This window comes from Jatropha curcas, chromosome 6 (genome assembly GCF_041381405.1).
Source record: "Jatropha curcas cultivar XTBG-Jc1 chromosome 6, XTBG_Jcur_1.0, whole genome shotgun sequence".
Lineage (NCBI taxonomy): Eukaryota > Viridiplantae > Streptophyta > Magnoliopsida > Malpighiales > Euphorbiaceae > Jatropha > Jatropha curcas.
This window is the reverse complement of record NC_143156.1, coordinates 1,461,175-1,485,304: the sequence shown is the minus strand read 5'-3', so window position 1 is coordinate 1,485,304 and position 24,130 is coordinate 1,461,175. Positions and strand designations below refer to the sequence as shown.

The 24,130-nt window shown below is 31.2% G+C and overlaps 1 protein-coding gene and 2 pseudogenes across 2 annotated transcripts; 2 read left to right on the top strand and 1 right to left on the bottom strand.

Moving 5' to 3' along the window:
• The first annotated feature begins 1,429 nt into the window (after positions 1–1,429).
• On the top strand, positions 1,430–7,419 carry LOC105628842 (serine carboxypeptidase-like 40; annotated as a pseudogene).
• A 599-nt stretch (positions 7,420–8,018) lies between these two features.
• Positions 8,019–13,418, bottom strand: LOC149495202 (putative disease resistance RPP13-like protein 1). 2 transcript variants are annotated; one of them, XM_089723302.1, is made up of 3 exons: positions 11,214–13,418; positions 8,719–11,117; positions 8,019–8,368 (listed from the first exon to the last, which is right to left on the bottom strand). In XM_089723302.1, exons 1-2 carry the CDS (start codon positions 12,797–12,799, stop codon positions 8,720–8,722), a joined length of 3,984 nt encoding a protein of 1,327 aa, XP_089579428.1. In that variant the 5' UTR covers positions 12,800–13,418; the 3' UTR covers positions 8,019–8,368; position 8,719. The 2 variants fall into 2 exon arrangements, with proteins under 2 accessions (XP_089579428.1, XP_089579427.1); XM_089723301.1 differs by having other exon boundaries at positions 8,719–13,417.
• Positions 13,419–16,899: 3,481 nt separating this feature from the next.
• On the top strand, positions 16,900–19,097 carry LOC149495201 (serine carboxypeptidase-like 40 pseudogene; annotated as a pseudogene).
• Positions 19,098–24,130: the final 5,033 nt, after the last annotated feature.

The following is a 24,130-nucleotide window of genomic DNA, read 5'->3' as shown; positions in this document are numbered from 1 at the left end:
TCTACTCTTTATTTGTGCCTCATATGTTATGATCTGTCCTTATGTTCATTGAATATGTTGCACAAATCAGCAGCTATCCCATTCCACAGGACGGATAAATAATTTCCGCTCCGAAGATTTGGGAGAAAACAATCACTTACAAAGCATTTATATTTTGAAATAAATAGAGTATATATATTGTTTTTCTCATTAAGTTTATAATAGATACTGAATAACATATTGTATCCATTTTAAATATATATTTAGCAACGTCGCGTTTTTATTTTATAATATAGAATATCGAGATATCGGATTCAAAATTTCATTTTCCATTTAAGAGAATCAATTTATTAAAAATTATATTATGCAATCTGGTTAATAGACGCTCACCCAAAGCATAAATCAAGAACTAAAATGGACAACTCAGCTATTGTAAATAATAAATATTTACTTTCTCTTTCTCTATTTTCTTTCTTCCTGATCTCTGATCTGAAGGCCATTATGTGCCTCAACTTGCACATACTATGATGCATGAAAACTCCTATTTACAGGATTTTCGTGTTTCGAAAACATTTAAAATGTCTTTATTTCCCGTATAAAATATTATTTTCCCATGTAAAATTATATTTTAAATGTCGTTTAGTTATTTTGTTTTCACATTTCGAAAACATTTCTACATATCCGTTTTCCCATAGAAAATATCATTTTCTCATGTAAAATTATATTTTAAATATGATTTTCCATTTCGTTTCCGTGTTTCTACATTCTTTCATTTCCATACAACCCAAATTATATCTCAACGCTTACTCAGATTATTACAATCGATTAATGATTGAAGAGTTAAACACTAACTGCTAGAAACGCAATATTTAATGTAATCATCCTAAAATGGAAATAATTTTAGGATACTAAAAAGAAACACTCAAAGTTTCTTTTTTTTTTTATTTTTTATTTTTTATACTTAATTATTTTAATGGGTGCCTTTTTCAAGAGATTATATAAAAGTAATATATATAAATATATATATAGGTAAGTATAGTTAACCATATTATTCCCAAAATTGTTAAACATTATCTTATTGATGATTGCTGTAATGAAATGAACAACACCATATAAAGAGGAAAATAAAGTTTCCATAACATAATATTTTTCTCTGGGAAAAGGCAAATGAGTAAAACTCACTTAAAGGGTCTTGATGACAAAACCATAAACTTTCACTTGCTTTTCTTGTATTCCTTCCTTGATATTGAATTACAGCGTTTGTTTCTGTAAATTATCTTTCGATTAAATAATATTTTTCAAATGACTTATTTTCCTTATTTAATTGTAATAATTAAAAATATTAAAATCTTTTAACTCATAAGATCATAAAAATATTAATAACAATAAAAATTTGGTATTTTAAAAATTTTATTGTTAAATATGAGGAAAATGTAAAAAATGGTAAATTATGAAAGCCGATGGTAGTGGCCGAGGGTGGCCGGTAGTGATAGTTGGTGGTACACGGTGACCGGTGGCAGTGGCTGTAAATGGCTAATAAATTAAAAAATATAAATATATAAGGTTATCATAAGTTTTGTCAATGTCCGAAAAATATTTTCCTCTCTTGAAATTGGAAAGTCATTTTCCTTAAAAATGATTAAAATATTTTCGGTTAATTTATTTTTCTGAATGCCCCAAATAATAAAAAATTATGAAAAATATTTTCTTGAAAGTTATCTTATGGAAACAACCGATGCCTAAATATTAATAAGTGATTTGAATTCTTAAAAATAATATTGATTGAAAAAAAAATTAAATAGAGGGGTAAATGCATTGGCCAAACGAGTCAAGTGCCTCATATGGAGAAATTAAGCTGTAAGGGAATATAAATTTAGGAAATCAATTATTGGTTTGGTGTTCGATGCAAAAATTCCATGCAACAATTCTACTCGCTAGAGGCCACACTTTTGTTTGTCAATTTCTTTTCCGCTTAGGCTATAGCTAATTATTAGAAGAATATTATAATCACATTGTAATTATAAATTTTTGGTTAGTTACAAAAAGTAATTTTTGTTTAATTTTCTTTTTACAATGAATATTATATGATGAATCATCTAGCAAAAAAGTATTAACCCCCCTCTTTCCTTTCCTTAAAATAATAATAATAATAAGAAAAATAAAAAAATTGTAACCCCACATGGCCAATTGGAATGTTGCCACCCAATCTTGGGTTCCAATCCCATGCTTCACTCCTATGCAAGATTTAATTTAATTAAACTAATGGTGGTTGGGATTACTATAATCTATCATCATTAAGCATTAATGTATTCCATTAAACTCATACATTATAGCGACATAAGAACATTTGATTTGATCTTTGATGATATAATGTATTTGTCATTTTGTTTTAGTTTGATGGTGATGTTAATAAATTTTATATTTTTAATATATTTGATCAGGAAAAAATCTTGCCTAGTCCGGGTTCATAGTCTCGCTTATGGACTAAACCAATGAGACTAAGAATTTTTTAAAAAGTGTTTCGATTTGATTCCTGTTTCAATAAGAATCTTTAGTCTCATTGGTTTGGACCCAGGTTAAGTAAGTTTTTCCTCTGATCAAAGCGAATATTTAAAAAAAAAAAACCATATAACCAACTCCAAAGATTTATTATTATTATTTTTTAATTTTTACAGGCCCTGGTTGCTCCTCTTTGGCTTATGGGGCAATGCAAGAACTTGGACCATTTCGTGTACACAGTGATGGCAAAACTCTTTACAAAAATAGATACTTATGGAATTATGGTAAATAACATTCTTCTCAATAAATAAACGTAAATATTTGTAGAAAAATATCTAATTTTGCCGACCAAGACCGTAGTATAATGTAAGATCTTGATTTTCCCTTTTGTTTTTCAGCTGCAAATGTTTTGTTTCATGAATCGCCTGCTGGAGTTGGCTTTTCATACTCTAATAGGACATCGGATTATGATAACAATGGAGACAAAAAAACAGCAGAGGATAATTATATATTCCTGGTAAATTGGCTGAAGAGATTTCCTGAATACAAAGATAGAGATTTCTACATTTCTGGAGAGAGCTATGCAGGGCATTATGTTCCCCAACTTCCACATACTATTCTTTACAATAAAAAAAAGGCCAAAAAAACTATTATCAACCTTAAGGGTATTTTAGTAAGTTTCTTTTTCTCCCAAGTAATCATTGATACATATATAATTATGTTCTTGAAATTAATAATTGTGTTCTTGTAAATATATATGTAGTGATTAATGATGAAACTGATAATATAGGAATGTATGACTACTTTGTTGGACATGCCCTAGTTTCAAATGAGGCTGTCAACAATATTAAGAAGCATTGCGACTTCTCCCCCAATGCCACAACTCAGTCCGCTACTTGCATTTCAGCTAATAATCAAATTGAAAGAGACATTTCTTATCTTGATATATACAACATTTATGCTCCTCTTTGCTTCAGTCCAACTACCACAGCCAAGCCCAAGATTGCTTCAGTAAGTTAATTATTATTAGTGCTTGTAATTTTTTTTTTTTTGGGTCTATGGAAAATAATTGTTTTGTTGTAAAAAGAGGTTTGATGTGATAATTGTATGATTAATTTTGTATTGCAGTTGGAGAATTTTGATCCATGCAGTGATTATTATGTGCATGCATATTTGAATACACCTGAAGTGCAAGAAGCTATGCATGCTAATGTAACAAAAATTAAACATGATTGGGAGCCCTGCAGTGACGTCGTCAGCCAATGGTTAGATAGCTCTGCTACTGTTCTTCCACTTCTACAGGAGTTCATGGCCAATGGACTTCGTGTCTGGATATATAGGTAAGTTGGTTAATCATTACTATGTGTGTACTTTTTGTATAATGGTAAAATTATTCAACTCATGATCCGAACGACTTGAAGGTCATGGTTTCAAGATATACAAGAGTGACTCGTGATCTGAAAGCCATGGGTTCGAGATACGCACAAATATAGAAAAAATTACTTACCTCGTGATTTGGAGGTCATGGATTGGAAAGTATATTAAAGTTATTTTACTCGTAACCTGAAAGTCATGGATGCGAAATGTGTAAAAACATAAAAGTTACTCGACTTTGACCTGAAAAATCACTTGTTCGACATATGCAAAAGCATAGTAAAGTTACTCAATTCGTGACCCAAGATCATGAGTTCGAGTTGGGTCACACTTTATTTAAGGATGCAAATCTTTATTGGTTGTTATGCAGTGGGGATACAGATGGAAGAGTACCATTTACTTCATCTAGATATTCTATTGATAAGTTGAATCTTCCTATCAAAACTGAATGGCATCCTTGGTACCTCAAACGAGAGGTATAAGCAATTTCCTTATTACATAAATTACCCACTTTTTATCAGAAGTATTCAAAAGAAGTAGCATAATTTTTCCTTTTTGGGTATTTTTCGTTTTTGAAGGTTGGAGGATATACACAAGTTTACAAGGGAGATTTAACATTTGATACAGTTGAAGGATATACACAAGTTATTAGCTTTAAATTTGATTTATCATTCCTTAATTAGGAGATGGTAGTTAATTTTTTTAGGGTTTAGAATATTTGTTATTTATTGGATTGTAATTAATTTCAGAATTTGTCAATTTTGTTACTATCTTTAAATATTAGATCTCTTTATCTCCCAATTTTAGAAAGTACTCTTCCAATTATATTAGATTCATAAATTGTAACCGATATCATAATTTTTAAATTTTTGCATTTTTGAATTATGATAATTGATTGAATTAGCATGGGAATACATAATAAATAATTATTAAATTATAAATAATATAAATAATTTACAACTACATTTGCACAAGATAAAATATAAAATAAAAAAATATATCAAATATTATTCCACCTTTTAACAAACAAAAAAAAAAAAAAAAAAAAAACAAGTAACACCATATAAAGAGGAAAATAAAGTTTCCATAACATAATATTTTTCTTTGGAAAAGGCAAATGAGTAAAACTCACTTAAAGGGTCTTAATGACAAAACCAAGAACTTCCATTTGCTTTTCTTGTAGTTCTTCCTTGATATTATTGAATTAATACATTTGTTTTTGGAAAATAATTTATCTTTGGCTTGAATAATATTTTTCAAATGATTAATTTTCTTTGTCTGGTTGCAATATTGAAAATTAATTTAAAATATTAAATTCTTTAACTCATAAGACCATAAAAATATTTATAATAATGCAAATGTAAAAGATTTTATTGTTAAATATGAGAAAAAGCAAAAAAGGTAAATTATGAAAGCCAATGGTAGTGGCCCATAGTTGGTGGCGAACAATAACTGGTGGTAATAGCTATAAAAAACTAATAAATTAAAAAATATAGACATATAAGGTTATCATAAGTTTGTCAATATCCAAAAAACATTTTCTGTCTAAAAATTAGAAAGTCATTTTCCTTAAAAATGAGTAAAATATTTTTCATTGACTTATTTTTCTAAATGCCTCAAACAATGGAAAATCATGAAAAATATTTTCCTATAAGTTATTTTACGGAAAAAAATAAAGCCTAACTGCTCATTTGGAACAAATGAATCATGATTGTAAAATTCATTTATAAATAAATTCCAAGTAGACGAAAATGAATTGGTCATGTTTGCTATGCTAAAATTTAAAATGAGGAATTCAATTGAATTCCACAAAATTATGTTTGAAATAAATTCTTAAATGAAAATTCATTTGTCTTTATTTCTTATAATACCCTTGACATAATAACTTAACAAAAATAAATAACAAAAATACTATTATATTTATTATGTACAATATAATAACTTATCATTTTTTTATTAAAATATAAATAATAAATTTCATATAAATAAGTACAATATTCCTGCTAATTAATTAATTGTATAAGCAGTAATATTAATTATAATAATTATTTTTAATTGATGTACAAATTTTTGTTGATTTATGTAATTAATTTGGAAACTAAAAAAATATTAAAAATGCTACTACTGTTTTTAATTGCATTTGAAAACAATTGTTGCTGTTAGATACTCAATTTTGTAGTTTCATAGTAATAATAACTAACATTATTTTTATACTTCAAAAAAAAAAAACATCATTTATGGATTTGAATTTTCTAAAAATAAAAAATAAAAATATAAACTAACGTTATTATTGGATTAAAAAAAATGTTGTTATAGTTTGAAATTTTTCAAAGAAAATAAACAAAAAGGAAAAAAAAAAGTAAAAATAATTGAGCTTATAGCGGAGGGTAATTGGTCAATTTTGTGGAATTGATTTACAAATTCCATCAATTTTATTAGAATTTAAGTTAGGCACGTCCATTTTCATAAAATTCAATTCGTAGAATTTAAATCTGTATTTTTTTTATTTCAAACACAAAATTTTAATTGGTATCATTGGGTGTCTAGGTGCATAATAAGTGATTCTTTTCTTCTATTTCCTAATTGGTATCATTGAATTAAATATTTGATTTGCAAATTCTCTGGATTTGGATTTCTTTTTCTGAGGAATTGGATTTGGATTCTTGAAAATCTAGGTGTACAAGTAGTGATGAATATATGTAATATTGATTGAATTAAAAAAAAAAAAAGGAGTAAATGCATTGGTCAAATGAGTCAAGTGTTTGATATGGAAAAATTAAGCTGTAACTGAATATAAATTTAGGAAATCAATTATTAGTTTGGTGTATGAATGTATAGTAGTAGGTAAGTAGTTTTTAAAATTTAAACGGTTAATAATTAATTAATAATATATCGACTAAAATTAGGAAATCGGAAAATAAAATTCTTCTAAAACACTCTCTCGGTCACACATATACGTAACTGTATTCTTTATTTCCTGAAAATAGTATTCTTTTTATTATTCTTTTTATTATGTTAAATTTTAATGTAAATGTATAATATTACTGTCTGTTATTTAAAGCAATCATTAATATTTTTACAGGCCCAGGTTGTTCATCTTTGGCTTATGGATTGATGCAAGAGCTTGGACCATTTCGAGTGTATAGAGATGGCAAAACACTTTACAAGAACAGATTTTTATGGAATAATGGTAATTCCTTAATTATTTTACTTTTGAAATAATTTAAAGAACTGGACTATCTGTTTGTAATAATAATAATATTTATAAAAAATAATGAATTTCCTCTGAAAAATTAATTTTCAAAATTTAAATTAATAGTGTGCCAACAATTACATTTCTCATGCACATTTCAATAAATCTTTTTGGGCATATTTTAATTTTTAATTTTTCTTTTTTTTTTTTCAGTTGCAAATGTTCTGTTTCTGGAGTGTCCTGTTGGAGTAGGCTTTTCATACTCTAACAGAACATCAGATTATAAGAATTCTGGTTGTGTTTGTGTTTGAATGTTTGTGTTTCAGGTTAGTGGGTATACTGAGATTTGCTACAGTGGGAGGGACTGGACATGAGGTGCCTGCAAGCGCACTCTTACTTAATCACCACTTTCTTCGTGGCAAACCTCTTCCAAAAATTTCATAATCTGTGTAACTCAATTTTATTATTTTTATTAGAATTTTATTGTGTTAATTTGTTATAAACAATAGCCAAATTATTAGGCTTAAGTTTATTGAATTTATGCGCAACAAGCTATAATAAAGTGATGGTAAATAATGCATATATAACCTGACTATAAATCATGGTTCAAATTTCTCTCCTCGAAGTAAAAGAAAAAGAAAATAAATTATTATTAGGTTTTGAAACATACATATTCTTTTGATGTAATTTTTTTTCATTCAGAATCAGATTTTGCTCCATAAAGTCACATTGCCGGTATAGTTAAAATCTCAAATTCACTCTTGACCGGGTGTTTTGTAGGAAGGATGGATCCTATTCCAGTTTAAAAAAAAAAAAGATAATTTCCATCTGAAAAATTCTCAACCAATGTCTGTAAACTTTCTTCACTTTAAATAATACTTCAGACCGTTAAATCTTTGTCAATAAATAAACAAATATGCCCATAAGTATCTCAACATAGGCAACAGAATTCTTGTCTGATAAATTGTTAACAGAAACAGGATTGTATTCTTTTTTTTTTTTTTTTTGAAAATTAAATTTTATTAGTAAAAACATCATCCAGGAAAAACTTAACATAACTAATCCATCTAAACCCAACCAACAGGCCTCCCCCATACACCCCTCCTAGGATTAGAAATGCCAAGTGAAAATACCTAGGAGTATCTGACCAAACTTTGCAAGCTTAACTAATAGCAGTCTTTACAAAATTACAGTTGTAGATTGTAGAAACCAAAATCATCGAAAAAGAATCCATGAACGTTTTATACTTACCAGCAGGGATTGGATTTGAGACGATTATGACAATCTCGAGTTCTGGCCTAAGCAGTCCCGGTTTTAGCGGACCTGAAGAAATAATTGCATTATTTGCAGCCAAGATTTGATATGTATAAAATCAGCTCATGTCAATGTTGGAACAATGAAGAATAAAAGCTATAATAGCAGTACTGACATGAGAAAATGTCATCTATATGCATTATGAGTTAGAACCAACTGAACAGAACATGTAATTGATTCTCAACCACCAATTCATTATCAACCGCCATTCTGAACAGAATGGGGTAATATGGTTGAAACTTGAAACACCACATAATTGAATGCAATTAATTTTTTTTATATCTATTCTATTTTGGCTTCAAAATGTTGCATATATCAGTTATAGTTTATGCTGCAAGCAAAAGTAAAAAGATTAATACCTCATATTATATTATGGCAGGGGATATTGGCAATAAAGCGCCAATAGTCTCCTTTCTCTTTTCTGCATCGTCTTTCCAGAAGGGGACACTCGATGATTGCCAAACTTTCAAGCGTGCTCGGAAGGCCTTCCTTGGGAAAGGACTGGAGTTTAGGGCAATTTCGAATTACTAATGCATCAAGAGAGGTGAGATGGTGAATGCCTCTGGATATTGATTTCAGATTTTTAAAATCTTCGATCTGAAGATTGGTTAGGGAAGAGGGAAGCAATAGGCCCTTCTCATCTGGGAAGGAATCCGTATCTGTACTTGGACATGGCCCTTTGATTATGAGCCAGGTGAAAGAGGCAAGTCTTTTGAGTCTCCACTCTGAGATTGGCTGTTTCAGATTCCTGCAATTCGAAATTGTAAGATGACCTAGTTTTGGAGGTAAACCGCCATCTGGAAAGGACACCAGACCTCCACAGTCAAATATTCCTAAACGTTGAAGAGATGTAAGATTTTGCATTTGATTGGGAAGGGATCTCAAATTCTCACAACTCCGTATGGATAAAGAAGTAAGGTTTGGGGGTAAACCCTCATCTGGAAAGGACACCAGACCTTCACAACTACGTATGTGTAAATCGTGAAGAGATGTGAGATTTTGGATTTGATTGGGAAGCAACCTCAAATTCACACAGTTTTTTATGGTGAAATGGCTAAGGTTGGGGATGGCCAATCCACTTTCTGGGAAAGACTCCAACTCAGAGTCAGATATTGTTAATGTGGTGAGATGCGAAAACCTATTATCAAACGACTCCAATAATTGTGTTGTCCAAAAGCAAATTTCAATATTTTTAATTGAATAGGGAAATTCACCAACTAGCAGCGATGTAAGAGATGGACATCCATCGACACGCACAACCTCAAGATGAGACATCTCATTCCTGGGGTTACTATCATGCACAATGCCCTTAGGCAAGGACTCCAGAGAATCACATTTTACGATTTTGAGACTTGTAAGACTACAAGGTAAACCTGCAGATGGGAAGGACCCAAGGTTTCGGCACTGACGGATATTCAGCTCTCTAAGAGATGTGAGGCTGTGCAACCCATTTGGCAGAAACTCCAATCCATCGCATTGCGATATCTCCAAAATTTCAAGATTGCAAGGCAAATTCCCTTCGTCTCCTCCTACCAATGACACTAGCTTCTGACACCCTTGGATCTGTAAAGATTTCAAGCTAGAAAGTTTGTCTAAATTAGTTGAACCCCGCCACAGGTGTATCAATTGGCTGCAATCACGAATCCACAGACGCTCTAGCGCCACCAAGGACTGCGCAACCACTTGATGTAAATTTTCAAGCGCTGAAATACTCCAAATGGACAAGGTTTGAAGGGAACATAGATCATGCACACTTTCGAGAATAATATCTTGACATCCAAGAATGTCCAAGTCCTCAAGGGAAGGAAGGGAGGTAGGCAATGTCACAACCAATTTAGGACAATTGAATATCGTAATTTCACGTAGTCTAGGAAATTTTCTTGCAACCTCTACATTGACGTCATCAGAGTGAGCCCATTGCTTCAACTTCATCATATTCCCAATTTCTAGAATCTTAAGAGACGGGGAAAGCTCAAGCCCTACTTCTAGCAGTTCATCCATGCCTTTGATGCTCAGCTTTTTCAGTTTACATAGTCTACCTAGTGGTGGCAGCGATGTAATATTCCGACAATTAAAGAGCTCTAGATCCACCATATTTGTGAATGCAGGATCTCCTATCCACAAAGGAAATTCCTTACCGCCATAAAATCGAACCGAAAGCCTTTCCAACTTTTGATGAGTTTCTAGCAAGTTGAGAACCTGGAATTCATCATGATCCTCTTCCCGTGGTGAATCACGCAATTTATGGGTCCATACCAAGGCCAAATCACCAAGATTCTCAATCTTTTTTAAATCAACGAGATTTGCATCTTCAATCCTTGCCACATTCTGTAGCTCTTGAATAAGAAGTTGTCCTTCTAGATGAGGGAGGTTCATTAGCTCTCTAATTCCAAGGCAATTACTTCCTTTTCCCACGATAAACTTAGACAATGTTTGAAGATTTGTCAAATTTGCTACCCCAAATGACATCTCCTGCAAAGCACCCGTACCTTTAAGATCTAGGTGCATCAAATTGATTAAAGCGCCAATGCCTGTGGGCAACTCAATAAGATTGCGACACATACATAACTTCAATGTCTGCAAGTTCTGAAGATTGCTCAGTGAATTAGGTAATCTTTTAATCTCGTTGTTGTAAGACAAGTCAAGATATCGTAAATGCTTTAAGGCCCCAATTGAACTTGGCAACTCTTCAAACTGGTATCGAGCTAGTGACAGCACCCTTAAACGTTTCAGTTTTGGCACTATGTCATGCACCACTCTAATAGATAAAAAATTAAGTCGCCATTGATCAGTCCATAATGCTAAGAATGTTCGCAAATTACTCATCTCATAAAAGTCTTCAAATCTTTGGTACCTTTCATAGCGATGACAAGTGAATGCTGAATGGCGAACGTTTGCATGTGATTTTATGCCCTTCAACTCATCATCATCCAAATGAAGGCATATTTCTCCACTTACAGATTTAGCTAGATCATTGAGTAGATCATGCATCACATATCGTGATTCATTGTAAGTAGATTGTTGAAAAAAAGATCTCAATAATAAATCCTGAAAATATCGATGACCCGAGCCTTTCATTTCCTTCATTTCCTGTGCGTCCTGTACAAATCCCTCTGCCATCCACTGTAGAACCAACTCATCCTCATCGAATTCGTAATCTTTTGGAAAAATTGCACAATAAGCAAAACATCGTTTCAGATGAGGTGGAAGATGGTGATAGCTCAACTTTAATGCTGGAAGAATGTCGGCTTTCTCCTCCCAAATGCCGCTGTTTAGCACTTGTTCCCATGCATCGCGAGTTGGTTGACGTCGTAAGAGACCTCCAATAGCTTTAGCTGCCAAAGGTAAGCCTTGACACCTTTCCACAATCTTCTTACCTATTGCTTCTAGATCCAAGTGCTCCTCAAAATTTGTTACTCCAAGAGCATGATGGGCAAACACAGATAGGCAATCATCATTCTCCAACACTCTAAGTGTATAACTTTGAATAGCACCCATCGTCCGTGAAACGCCAAGATTGCGAGTTGTGACGATCATTCTACTTCCTTTTGTCCCATTCTCAAAGGGGCGAAGAAAGATTGTCCAATGGTCATAATTCTCGTTCCAAACATCATCTAGAACCATAAAAAACTTCTTCTCTGACAGCTTTGCCTTCAAGTTTAATTGAAGCGAAGTCAAATCGTTGGAAGTAAGATCTCCACCAACCCACTGAAGAACTGTTTTTGTAAGTCTAACCACGTCAAAATCTTCACCGACAGAAACCCAAGCCGTCAAATCAAACTTCTTTCCAGCTTCATCAAAGATAAGCTGCGCTAGAGTTGTCTTACCAATACCTCCCAGTCCAACTATAGATATCAGAGCGACACTTCTATCACTTGATTCAGAATTCAAAAGTTCAAGAATCGCCTTCTTATCTTTCTCCCTCCCATAAATCTCGGCGTGATTCACCAAGCACGTCGCAGGAATTCTTTCGCTGGATCTACCGGGCCTTTCTCTCAAATCTAGTTGATTTCTTTGAAAGGTGATCTCTTCTAATCGGGAACTAATCCCCTTTATCTTGGAAATCATCTCTTTACTGAATTTAACAGCGCGAATATTAGGGAAGAGCTTTCGTACCATACTTGAACTAGCCACAGGTTTAGGTTTCAACTTGGATCGACGAGCCTCAAAATCAAACTCATCCAGAATGTCCTCCAAATCATACGCCAGGTTCCTCAACTGGCTCACCCACGTCTTCACCGAGCTGTTCACCATCTGCTTCTCCTCTGCATCCTCAAGAAGGCCATAGATGCTCTCCAACCTCCCCTTCCACTTGTTGATTTCAGTCAGCACATGCCTTTTGCGGGCATAATTGAGCAAGTCCTGGAAGCCTAACTTATTAAACAAAGACTCAAAGGCAGGTGCTAGAAGAGCACCTCCAATAGCAGCTGCAATTTCCATCACAAAGAGAGGATGATCAAAATTTTCAGCAGAAAATTCGACCAATTGAAGAATTGGTCGGTTATTGAAAGTGGAGTTGCAGTAATCAAAGACTCGAAGGAAGTTGAAATACCAAACACAAAATTGGCAGGTGATTGAAACTGAAAAGCTAAAGAGGCCAAGAAGAGTTATGTAAAAACAAAAACAAGTAATAATCTTCAAGAATTACATGGAAGCTGCAGGATTGGACTTGGTCAAAAAGGACATGTACTATCATAAGCAAGAAAGAAAGAATGAAAGAATTATCCTAATTAATTATCGGCAATTAGAAAATAATCACTTATGACTACATTAGTCTAATGATGTAAGTTTGGGCCTTTGAGAAATCCATCATCCAGCACACTGAATAAAACCCAGATTACTTGAAGCGCTGTTTTTTGGAGCAGCAGAAGGATAATTGTGTAGGAATTTCAAATATAAGTAGCGGTTCAGAGAAGACTTTAAACATGTGCTTTGAGGAGTTAGCTATGAAGCATCATAGACAATCTTTATATTAAAGCAGATTCTGTATGGATCGCTATATGCTATTTCAGTTACATAGTGTTTTGGAATAATATTCATATGGAATTCATTCAATTTGCAAATGAATTTCATTAAAGAATTCATTGATAAATGGAAATTCATGCTTGGATCAATCGTAGAATTCATTCCAAATTCATGCTTTAGTAACTTCTGTTCCTTTAAAGTTGAGAATTCATTTGCAAATTCTATCAATTTTGGTTCAAGAAAAACCAATTCTGTAGAATATAAAACATGGAATTCCAAATGAATCTTTATTGAAGCTAATTATCCTAGGATGCATCTAAACTCCTAGTTATAGGTTTTCGCATTTCGATAAACGTTTAAAATCTCTTTGATTTTCCATATAAAATATTGCTTGCTTATGTAAAATTATATTTTAAATGTCGTTTTGTTTTCGCATTTTGAAAACATTTCCACATGACTGTTTCCCCATATAAAATATCACTTTTCCATATAAAATTACATTTTAAATATGATTTTCCGTACACTAACCGCTAGAAATGCAATATTTAATGTAATCATCCTAAAATGGAAATAAATTTAGGATACTATACTAAAAAGAAACACTCAAAGTTTTTCTTTTTTTTTGTTTTACACTTAATTATTTTAATGGGTGCCTTTTTCAAGAGATTATAAAAGCAATATAAATATATATATAGGTAAGTATAGTTAACCATATTATTCCCAAAATTGTTAAACATTATCTTATTGATGATTGCTGTAATGAAATGAATAACACCATATAAAGAGGAAAATAAAGTTTCACTTGCTTTTCTTGTATTCCTTCCTTGATATTGAATTATTGGATTAAATAATATTTTTCAAATGATTTATTTTTCTTGTTTAGTTGCAATAATTAAAAATATTAAAATCTTTAACTCATAAGAACATAAAAATATTAATAACAATAAAAATTTCGTATTTTAAAAAATTTATTGTTAAATATGAGGAAAATGTAAAAAATGATAAATTATGAAAGCCGACGGTAGTGGCCGACGGTCGCCGGTAATAATAGTTGGCGGTATACTGTGACCGATGGTAGTGGCTATAAATGACTAATAAATTAAAAAAAATGTGAATATATAAAGTTTGTCAATGTCCAGAAAATATTTTTCTCTCTTGAAATATCATAAGTTTAGCTTTTGACATTTTATGAAAAGTTATTCGAACAGCTAAATGCTATTAAAACTGTTAATAGCTATCGAAATAGCTAAAACAGCATTTTGCCAAATAGGCCCTTAAGTCTAGCTCATAGTCAACTAATAATTATTCACCAAGGTGGTATTTGAAAACACAATTCAACATTAGAGAACTAGGTTGTTGAGTGTTTACTTCTTAAACAGTTTAACTAATGTAAAAATTTGAACATTTAGAACTTAATTCTTAAATTGATTGCTTAATTATCAATCACAGTAATATGTGTATGATTATCAGGCTTGGGACTAATTCACAAAATGGTGTAAGCTTGAGATTAACATTGCCTGAGGGGCAACCCAATGTTTTGTATTCACTTGGGCTAAGATTGGTATTATAAACTGGGTCCAACCATTTGTGTTGATCCAAGTCTTAAAATTTTCAGGTCCAAATTGAATGATTTAATAAAAATAAAAAATAAACTTGTCACATTTGGGAATTCACGTCCTTTAAGAAACCATTAAATTTGTCTAGATTACAATAAATTATTGAATAAATTAATTATATTACCTTTAATTTAATATATCTAAACATCAAATTAAATTTTAGACTCTTCAATTCTCATGTTTTGTCCAATCAGAGATAACAGTAAATAAACAGAAATTTTAAAAAAAAAAATTGAAGCAATAATTATTTGTCATATGCAAAGGGTAAACATGAAAAAAAAATTATTACTCTTTGAAACTGTAAATTCGATAAATATTTTAAAATAAATTATTTTTTCAAGAAATATTTTGAAACAGATGTAGGATTAATTTAGAAGGTGTGAAGGTAATAGTTAAGCTTTCAAATTTAGTTAAAACCAAAAAGTCAAATTCATTACATTATATCCAAGAACAAGGAAATGGTTAACTTGATAGAAAACCCAAATTCAATATTATTATGGAGCGTATATATGTTATGATCTGTCCTTATGTTCATTGAATATGTTGCACAAATCAGCAGCTCTCCCATTCCACAGGGCAGATAAATAATTTCTGCTCCGAAGATTTGGGAGAAAACAATCACTTACAAAGCATTTATATTTTGAAATAAATAGAGTATATATATTGTTTTCCTCATTAAGTTTATAATAGATACTGAATAACATATTGTGTCCATTTTAAATATATATTTAGCAACATCACGTTTTTATTTTATAATATAAAATATCGAGATATCGGATTTAAAATTTCATTTTCCATTTAAGAGAATTAATATATTAAAAATTATATTATGCAATCTGGTTAATAGACACTCACCCAAAGCACAAATCAAGAACCGAAATGGACAACTCAGCTATTGTAAATAATAAATATTTACTTTCTTTTTCTCTATTTTCTTTCTTCTCTTATCTCTGATCTGAAGGCCATTATGTGCCTCAACTTGCACATACTATGATGCATGAAAACTCTTCGTTACAGCATTTTCGCGTTTCGAAAACATTTAAAATGTCTTTGTTTTCCATATAAAATATTGTTTTTCCATGTAAAATTATATTTTAAATGTCGTTTCGTTATTTTATTTTCGCATTTCGAAAACATTTCTACACGTCCGTTTTCCCATATAAAATATCATTTTCTCATGTAAAATTATATTTTAAATATGATTTTCCATTTCGTTTCTGTGTTTCTACATTCTTTCATTTTCATTTCCATACAACGCAAATTATATCTCAACCGCTTACTCAGATTATTACAATCGATTAGCGATTGAAGAGCTAAACACTAACCGCTAGAAACGCAATATTTAATATAATCATCCTAAAATGGAAATAATTTCAGGATACTAAAAAGAAACACTCAAAGTTTCTTTTTCTTTTTTTTTTTTTTTACACTTAATTATTTTAATGGGTGCCTTTTTCAAGAGATTATATAAAAGTAATATATATATATATATATATATATATATATATATATATATATATATAGGGGTAAGTATAGTTAACCATATTATTCCCAAAATTGTTAAACATTATCTGATTGATGATTGCTGTAATGAAATGAATAACACCATATAAAGAGGAAAATAAAGTTTCCATAACATAATATTTTTCTCTGGGAAAAAGCAAATGAGTAAAACTCACTTAAAGGGTCTTAATGACAAAACCATAAACTTTCACTTGCTTTTCTTATATTCCTTCCTTGATATTGAATTACATGCGTTTGTTTCTGGAAATTATCTTTGGATTAAATAATATTTTTCAAACGACTTATTTTTCTTGTTTAGTTTCAATAATTAAAAATATTAAAATCTTTAACTCATAAGATCATAAAAATATTACACAACAATCAAAATTTCATATTTTAAACTTTTTTTTGGTTAAATATGAGGAAAATGTAAAAAATGGTAAATTATGAAAGCTGATGGTAGTGGCCGAGGGTGGCCGTAGTGTTAGTTGGTGGTACACGGTGACTGGTGATAGTGGCTATAAATGATAAATAAATTAAAAAAAACATAAATATATAAAGTTATCATAATTTTGTCAATGTCCAAAAAATATTTTTCTCTCTTAAAATTGGAAAGTCATTTTCTTTAAAAATGATTAAAATATTTTCTGTTGATTTATTTTTCTGAATGTCTCAAATAATGAAAAATTAAGAAAAATATTTTCTTGAAAGTTATCTTATGGAAACAACCGAAGCCTAAATATTAATAAGTGATTTGAATTCTTAAAAATAATATTGATTGAAAAAAAAAAAATAGAGGGGTAAATGCATTGGCCAAACGAGTCAAGTGCCTCATATGGAAAAGTTAAGCTGTAAGTGAATATAAATTTAGGAAATTAATTATTGGCTTGGTGTTCGAACGTACGGTAGATAATTATTGGTAAGTAGTTTTTAAAATTTAAACGGTTAATAATCATTATTTTTGGCAGTTTTCTCAAAAAAAAAAAACAGAAGATAATTATTGCACATACACTAACTATTATTCCATGCAATAATTCTACTCACTGAGGCCACACTTTTGTTTGTCAATTTCTTTTCTGCTTAGTCTATGGCTAATTATTAGAAGAATATTATAATCACATTGTAATTATAATTTTTTGGTTAGTTACAAAAAGTAATTTTTGTTTAATTTTTTTTTACAATTAATATTTTATGTTGGCTCATCTACCAAAAAAATATTAACCCCGTCTTTCCTTTCCTTAAAATAATAATAAGAAGAAAAATAAAAAAATTGTAACCCCACATGGCCAATTGGAATGTTGCCACCCAATCTTGGGTTCCAATCCCATGCTTCACTCCTATGCGAGATTTAATTTAATTAAACTAATGGTGGTTGGGATTACTATAATCTATCATCATTAAGCATTAATGTATTCCATTAAACTCATACATTTCATTAGAGGGACATAAGAACATTTGATTTGATCTTTGATGATATAATGTATTTGTCATTTTGTTTTAGTTTGATGGTGATGTTAATAAATTTTATATTTTTAATATATTTGATCAGGGAAAAATCTTGCCTAGTGCGGGTTAATAGCCCCGCTTATGGACTAAACCAATGAGACTGATAATTTTTTGAAAGTGTTTCGATTTGATTCCAAGTGCAACCCAGTTTCAATAAGAATCTTTAGTCTCATTGGTTTGGATCCGGTTTAAGTAAGTTTTTCCCTACGATCAAAGCGAATATTTGAAAAAAAAAAAAAAAAAACCATATAACCAACTTCAAAGATTTATTTATTTTTTTTTAATTTCTACATGCCCTGGTTGCTCCTCTTTGGCTTATGGGGCTATGCAAGAACTTGGACCATTTCGTGTACACAGTGATGGCAAAACTCTTTACAAAAATAGATACTCATGGAATTATGATACATAACATTCTTCTCAATAAATAAATGTAAATATTTGTAGAAAAATATCTAATTTTGCCGAACAGGACCTTAGTATAATGTAAGATCTTGATTTTCCCTTTTGTTTTTCAGCTGCAAATGTTTTGTTTCTTGAATCACCTGCTGGAGTTGGTTTTTCATACTCTAATAGGACATCGGATTATGATAACAATGGAGACAAAAAAACAGCAGAGGATAATTATATATTCTTGGTAAATTGGCTGAAGAGATTTCCTGAATACAAAGATAGAGATTTCTACATTTCTGGAGAGAGCTATGCAGGGCATTATGTTCCACAACTTGCACATACTATTCTTTACAATAACAAAAAGGCCAAAAAAACTATTATCAACCATAAGGGTATTTTAGTAAGTTTCTTTTTCTCTCAAGTAATCATTGATACATATATAATTATGTTCTTGAAATTAATAATGATGTTCTTGTAAAAAATTGCAGATTGGGAATGCAGTGATTAATGATGAAACTGATAATATAGGAATGTATGACTACTTTGTTGGACATGCCCTAGTTTCAAATGAGGCTGTCAACAATATGAAGAAGCATTGTGACTTCTCCCCCAATGCCACAACTCAGTCTGCTACTTGCATTTCAGCTAATAATCAAATTGAAAGAGACATTTCTTATCTTGATATATACAACATTTATGCTCCTCTTTGCTTCAGTCCAACTATCACAGCCAAACCCAAGATTGCTTCAGTAAGTTAATTATTATTAGTGCTTGTAATTTTTTTTTTGGTCTATGGAAAATAATTGTTTTGTTGTAAAAAGAGGTTTGATAAAATAATTGTATGATTAATTTTGTATTGCAGTTGGAGAATTTTGATCCATGCAGTGATTATTATGTGCATGCATATTTGAATACACCTGAAGTGCAAGAAGCTATGCATGCTAATGTAACAAAACTTAAACATGATTGGGAGCCCTGCAGTGACGTCATCAGCCAATGGTTAGATAGCTCTACTACTGTTCTTCCACTTCTACAAGAGTTCATGGCCAATGGACTTCGTGTCTGGATATATAGGTAAGTTGGTTAATCATTACTGAGCATGTGCTTTTCGTGTAAAGGTAAAGTTATTTGACTCGTGACCCGAACGATATGAGATCAAGATATGTAAAAGCATAGTAAAGTTACTCGACTCATGAATTGAAGGTCATGGTTTCAAGATATGCAAGAGTGACTCGTGACTTGAAGGTCATGGGTTCGAGATATGTCAAAACACAGTAAATTTACTTGTGACTTGGAAGTTATAGCTTCGAGATACGCAAAAATATAGTAAAGCTACTTAACTTAGGTCATAGGTTCAAAATACGTAAAAATATAAAAACTATTTATCTCGTGACCTGAAGGTCATGAGTTAAAAAGTATATTGAAAGTATATTAAAGTTACTCTACTCGTGACCTGAAGGTTATAGATACGAAACGCGCAAAAACATAAAAATTACTCGACTTTGACTCGAAAGGTCACGGGTTCGACATATGCAAAAGCATAGTAAAATTACTCAATTCGTGACCCGAATATCATGGGTTCGAGTTGAGTCACTTTATTTAATGATGCAAATCTTTATTGGTTGTTATGCAGTGGGGATACAGACGGAAGAGTAACCTTTACTTCAACTATATATTCTATTGATAAGTTGAATCTTCCTATCAAAATTGAATGGCTCCTTGGTACCTCAAAGGAGAGGTATAAGCAATTTTCTTATTTCATTAATTACCCACTTTTTATCAAAAGTATTCAAAAAAAGTAGCATAATTTTTTCTTTTTGGGTATTTTTCTTTCTCGAAGGTTGGAGGATATACACAGGTTTACAAGGGAGATTTAACATTTGCTACAGTTAGAGGGGCAGGGCATGAAGTTCCAAGCTTTCAACCTCTTAGAGCACTTTCACTAATTAAACACTTTGTCGATGGCACACCTTTGTGTGGGTCCTGTATATGTATGGCACAACCCAAGAAGGGGGGTGAATTGGATTTTCTAAAAACAGATATAAATTTTAGAAATTCTAAACAAAATATAAAATTCTAAGTGCAGCGAAGAAACAAAGAACTTTGTGAGAATAGAATATGGATTAGAATCACCTCACAGTGTTCTATTTATAAAAGATAGAAAGTTTGTGCAAAGTGCAGCTATTGATTAGAACAACTTCACACTTACTTATTCAATATCAGAGCTTCTTTATGAAGGAAAGCTATTGAAATTAGAACTTCCTCATAAAGTTTTAGAAAATCTTATAAAGCTATGTGAAAGACAGTTATTGAATTCAGAACTTCTTCACAGAGCCTTAATCAAGTATTAGAACAACTTTATGATGGAAAGCTATTGTGATTAGAACTTCCTCATAAAGTTTAGAAAATTAATTAGAAACCCAAGCAGTGAAATATACTGTAAATAGAACAACAGTTAGAACATGGTATATTCACTTATTAGAATTCCAGAGTTCTAATGTTCAGAAAAGATAAGACTTATTACCGTTTTAGAACATCTGAATCATTAACAATTTTAGCGTTTCGAAAAATTAAACCGAGGTGTTATAAAGACAGTATCAAGCAAACTTCAGAAATAAAAGATTTATAGTGGTTCGGCACTAACTCGCCTACATCCACTCCCCAAGACGCATCTTGAGATCCTCAACTATGTTATCTCTTTTAAAAGGTAAGAGACAAACCAACAGTACAAGGCAATAGATCAACTCCTAGATCTACCCTTTTGTCCCACTAGATTTTCCAAAGGTTCTAGTTAACCTCAACCCTTTCTGTTTTTGACAGAGTACAGAAACTCAATTCAAGACATTAAAATCCCACACATGGAGAAGGTCGCTTGATAACCTCTATCACAATAGCTTCTAATCTAAGCTATTACACACAAAAGTTTAACAAATAAAAAGTCTGTCTACTATAGATTACAGAATCTAAAAAAACAGAGAGAAACGCACATATAAGCAAAGGAAAAATAGTTTATCAGATTAGAAGATCGATTAGAACACAGAACCGTTTTTCAAAAGTAATTGTAAAAATTCTTTTCACTTTAAAGATAAGAACGTTAAGTGTAAAGATGAAAAGAAAAATGGGGGTAGAGAGTAAGTTTTGAGAGATAAAGATTTGATCAATGTGAGAATGCTCTTAAAAAAAAAACTCTTACTTCACCATAGCTTAAGACGTGAAAGCTCCTATTTATAGGGAGCATCGTGTCCCTTGCTTTTGGAAAGTGGATATTTCATTTGAAATCAGAATATCTTCTTTCCTTATTTAGAAGATATGAAAATCTTTATTACCAAAAATTTATTTTATCCTTTTTGGTAAGAGAATAAAACACGATTTTGCTTTCCTTTAAACAAAAGATTTTCGGCAGCTTTATTTGGAAAATATTTTTATGGAAGGATGCTCTTACTAAAAACGAAAAAGATTCTCCTTCGTTTTTAAGGTAAGAAAATAAATTTAAGTACTTTAGATCTTTCAAAAAATATTTTCGAAAAGTGTATGATTTTATTACCAAAAACATTAGAGAAGAAATCTCTTTAGTTTTAGGAAATTAAATCATTTCGATTTAAAGAATATTTTTTGAAGACAAATAAAAGAATTTATTTTGAGAAAATCTAATTTTAGAAAAATATTTTTGAGAGAAAAATTAATTTATGTGCTCATATATGGATTTTCTCTCTATCCTACAAAGTATCCTAAATACCTAGCTACTAGGGTCTTCGGATTATCTTCACGCTCAATGTAGGACTTGCTTTGTACGATTTCTTTCCAAACAAATTCTGCATAAAATATTAGCACAAATAATATAATTTTAAATTTATTTGTTTTGTATTAATCATCAAAATCCTAGATTAGAAATTGACCCTTGAGCCAACAATCTCCCCCTTTTTAATGATGACAAAACCAATAAATTTAGTAAACATAAAAACATGTGCTCCCCCTAAATTTTATGCATATAAGTTCTAAATATGCCAAAAGATTTTTAATATGAAGCAAATTAGAACATGTATTTTGCTCCCCCTGAATAGATGCAATAAAATTGTTTTGTGAAAAATTAGAACTAGGGAGGCCTTTTAGAAATTGATTTTAGAACTAGCAAAAATAGGCAAGATATTCTAAGTTCTAATAATCAGAACATATGGTCAGAGCAAAAGAATAGAATAGAAATTGATATAAAAAATAGAACAAAAAAATCTTATGTCCAACCTGCAAAACAGTCGTTAGAATAAGAATCTAAGTTCTAAAAACACTCAACTTATCATATAGAAAATATGCTCAACAAAATAAACCATATAGAAAGCAGTAGCCACCAACATAAATATAAGTACTTTGGTTACTAAGTACGTACCAAATTATTTAGAATACCACCAAAATACCTGCGTTCTCCCCCTTTTTGTCATCATACAAAAGGGTTAGACAAAATCACAGCAAAATAAAGAAAAATAAACAGTTCCAAAAAAAAATATATAATCCTACGAAGATAAAGCAAAAATAAATTGTTCAGAACACAAAAAAAAAAAAAAACCAAATCAGAGAGGCTTAGAACCAGTTCTAAGTCTCTTAGAACTCCTCAAATTCTGAGCTGGAGCAGTCTCAGAAGAACTTTCTGGCCTTTTAGAAGATGAATGCAGTGGAGGCTTTCTTCCATGAGTCCTGTGCTTGCCAGCAGTGTGCTTCACGTTCTTTGGTTTTTCTGAGGAGGGGATGTAGGGTGTTCCTTTCACTCTGAGAGTAGCTAACTTCCTTGTATTTACATCCTTCATTCTTTCCAAAGTCTTGATGAGAGACTGATTCTGTCCAATTACAGTCTGGCAATGCTGTATTGCCTCATCAAGTTCTTTGTTATGCTATTCTATTAGCTCCTTCTCTATTCTTCCCAGCATGACTTCCCTACTTCATTGAGCCGACAGCAACTCAGATTCTTTCTCTGTCTTATCCTCAGTAGTCTTCTCTTCATCACTAATTTCTAGCTTTTCAGTTTCAGTATCACTAACTTCCTCTACTTTCTTCCCTTTTTCCATCTTTTCAGGCTCTTTCTTCTTTTCTGTTTCTTCTTTTTCTGACTCTTCTTTCTCAACAGCACTCTCCTTTTCAGTTTCATCTTTTCTTTCTTCTTCTAGTTCCTCTTCTTCTTCGGTTTCTTCTTCCAATCTCTCTTCTTCTGTTTTCTCTTTTGCCTTCTTTTCCTCTTCTCTTACTTTCTCTTCTGATTTCTTTTCTTCTTCTTCTATTTCACTTAACTTGGCTTTTCCTTTTTCTTTTCTCTTCTTCTCAGTCTCCTCTTTTCTTTCTTTTTCTTTCTCAATTCTTTCTTTTTCCTTCTTTACTTTTTCAATTTCTCTTTTCTTCTTTCCTTTCTCAGTTTCTTCTCTTCCCTTTTCTTCTTTTTCTTTTTCTTCTTTAATAATATCATTGAAATATGCTCGAAGGCTAATATAACTTATTGATTAGTTGGTTTGGAGCTATTAATTGAATATGTGTGTGTGTGATGGATGACGTATGTAGTCTAAAGAGAATGGGTTATTTGGATTGACTGCCCGATGGACTGTGTGAATTGAGTAAGAGATTAAATAAATGATTATGGTTATGGCGGATGGGATGAGTTGATGTGAATTGCCCGATGGATGGGCTTTGAAAATTTGTTATTGAATTATAGTTTGATCAAATTCTAGGGGAGATTCCGCCGAAATTTCGATAAGACCTAGGTTAGTCTTAATCAATAATCAAATTAATTGGTTTATTAGATTAATTCTTTAAC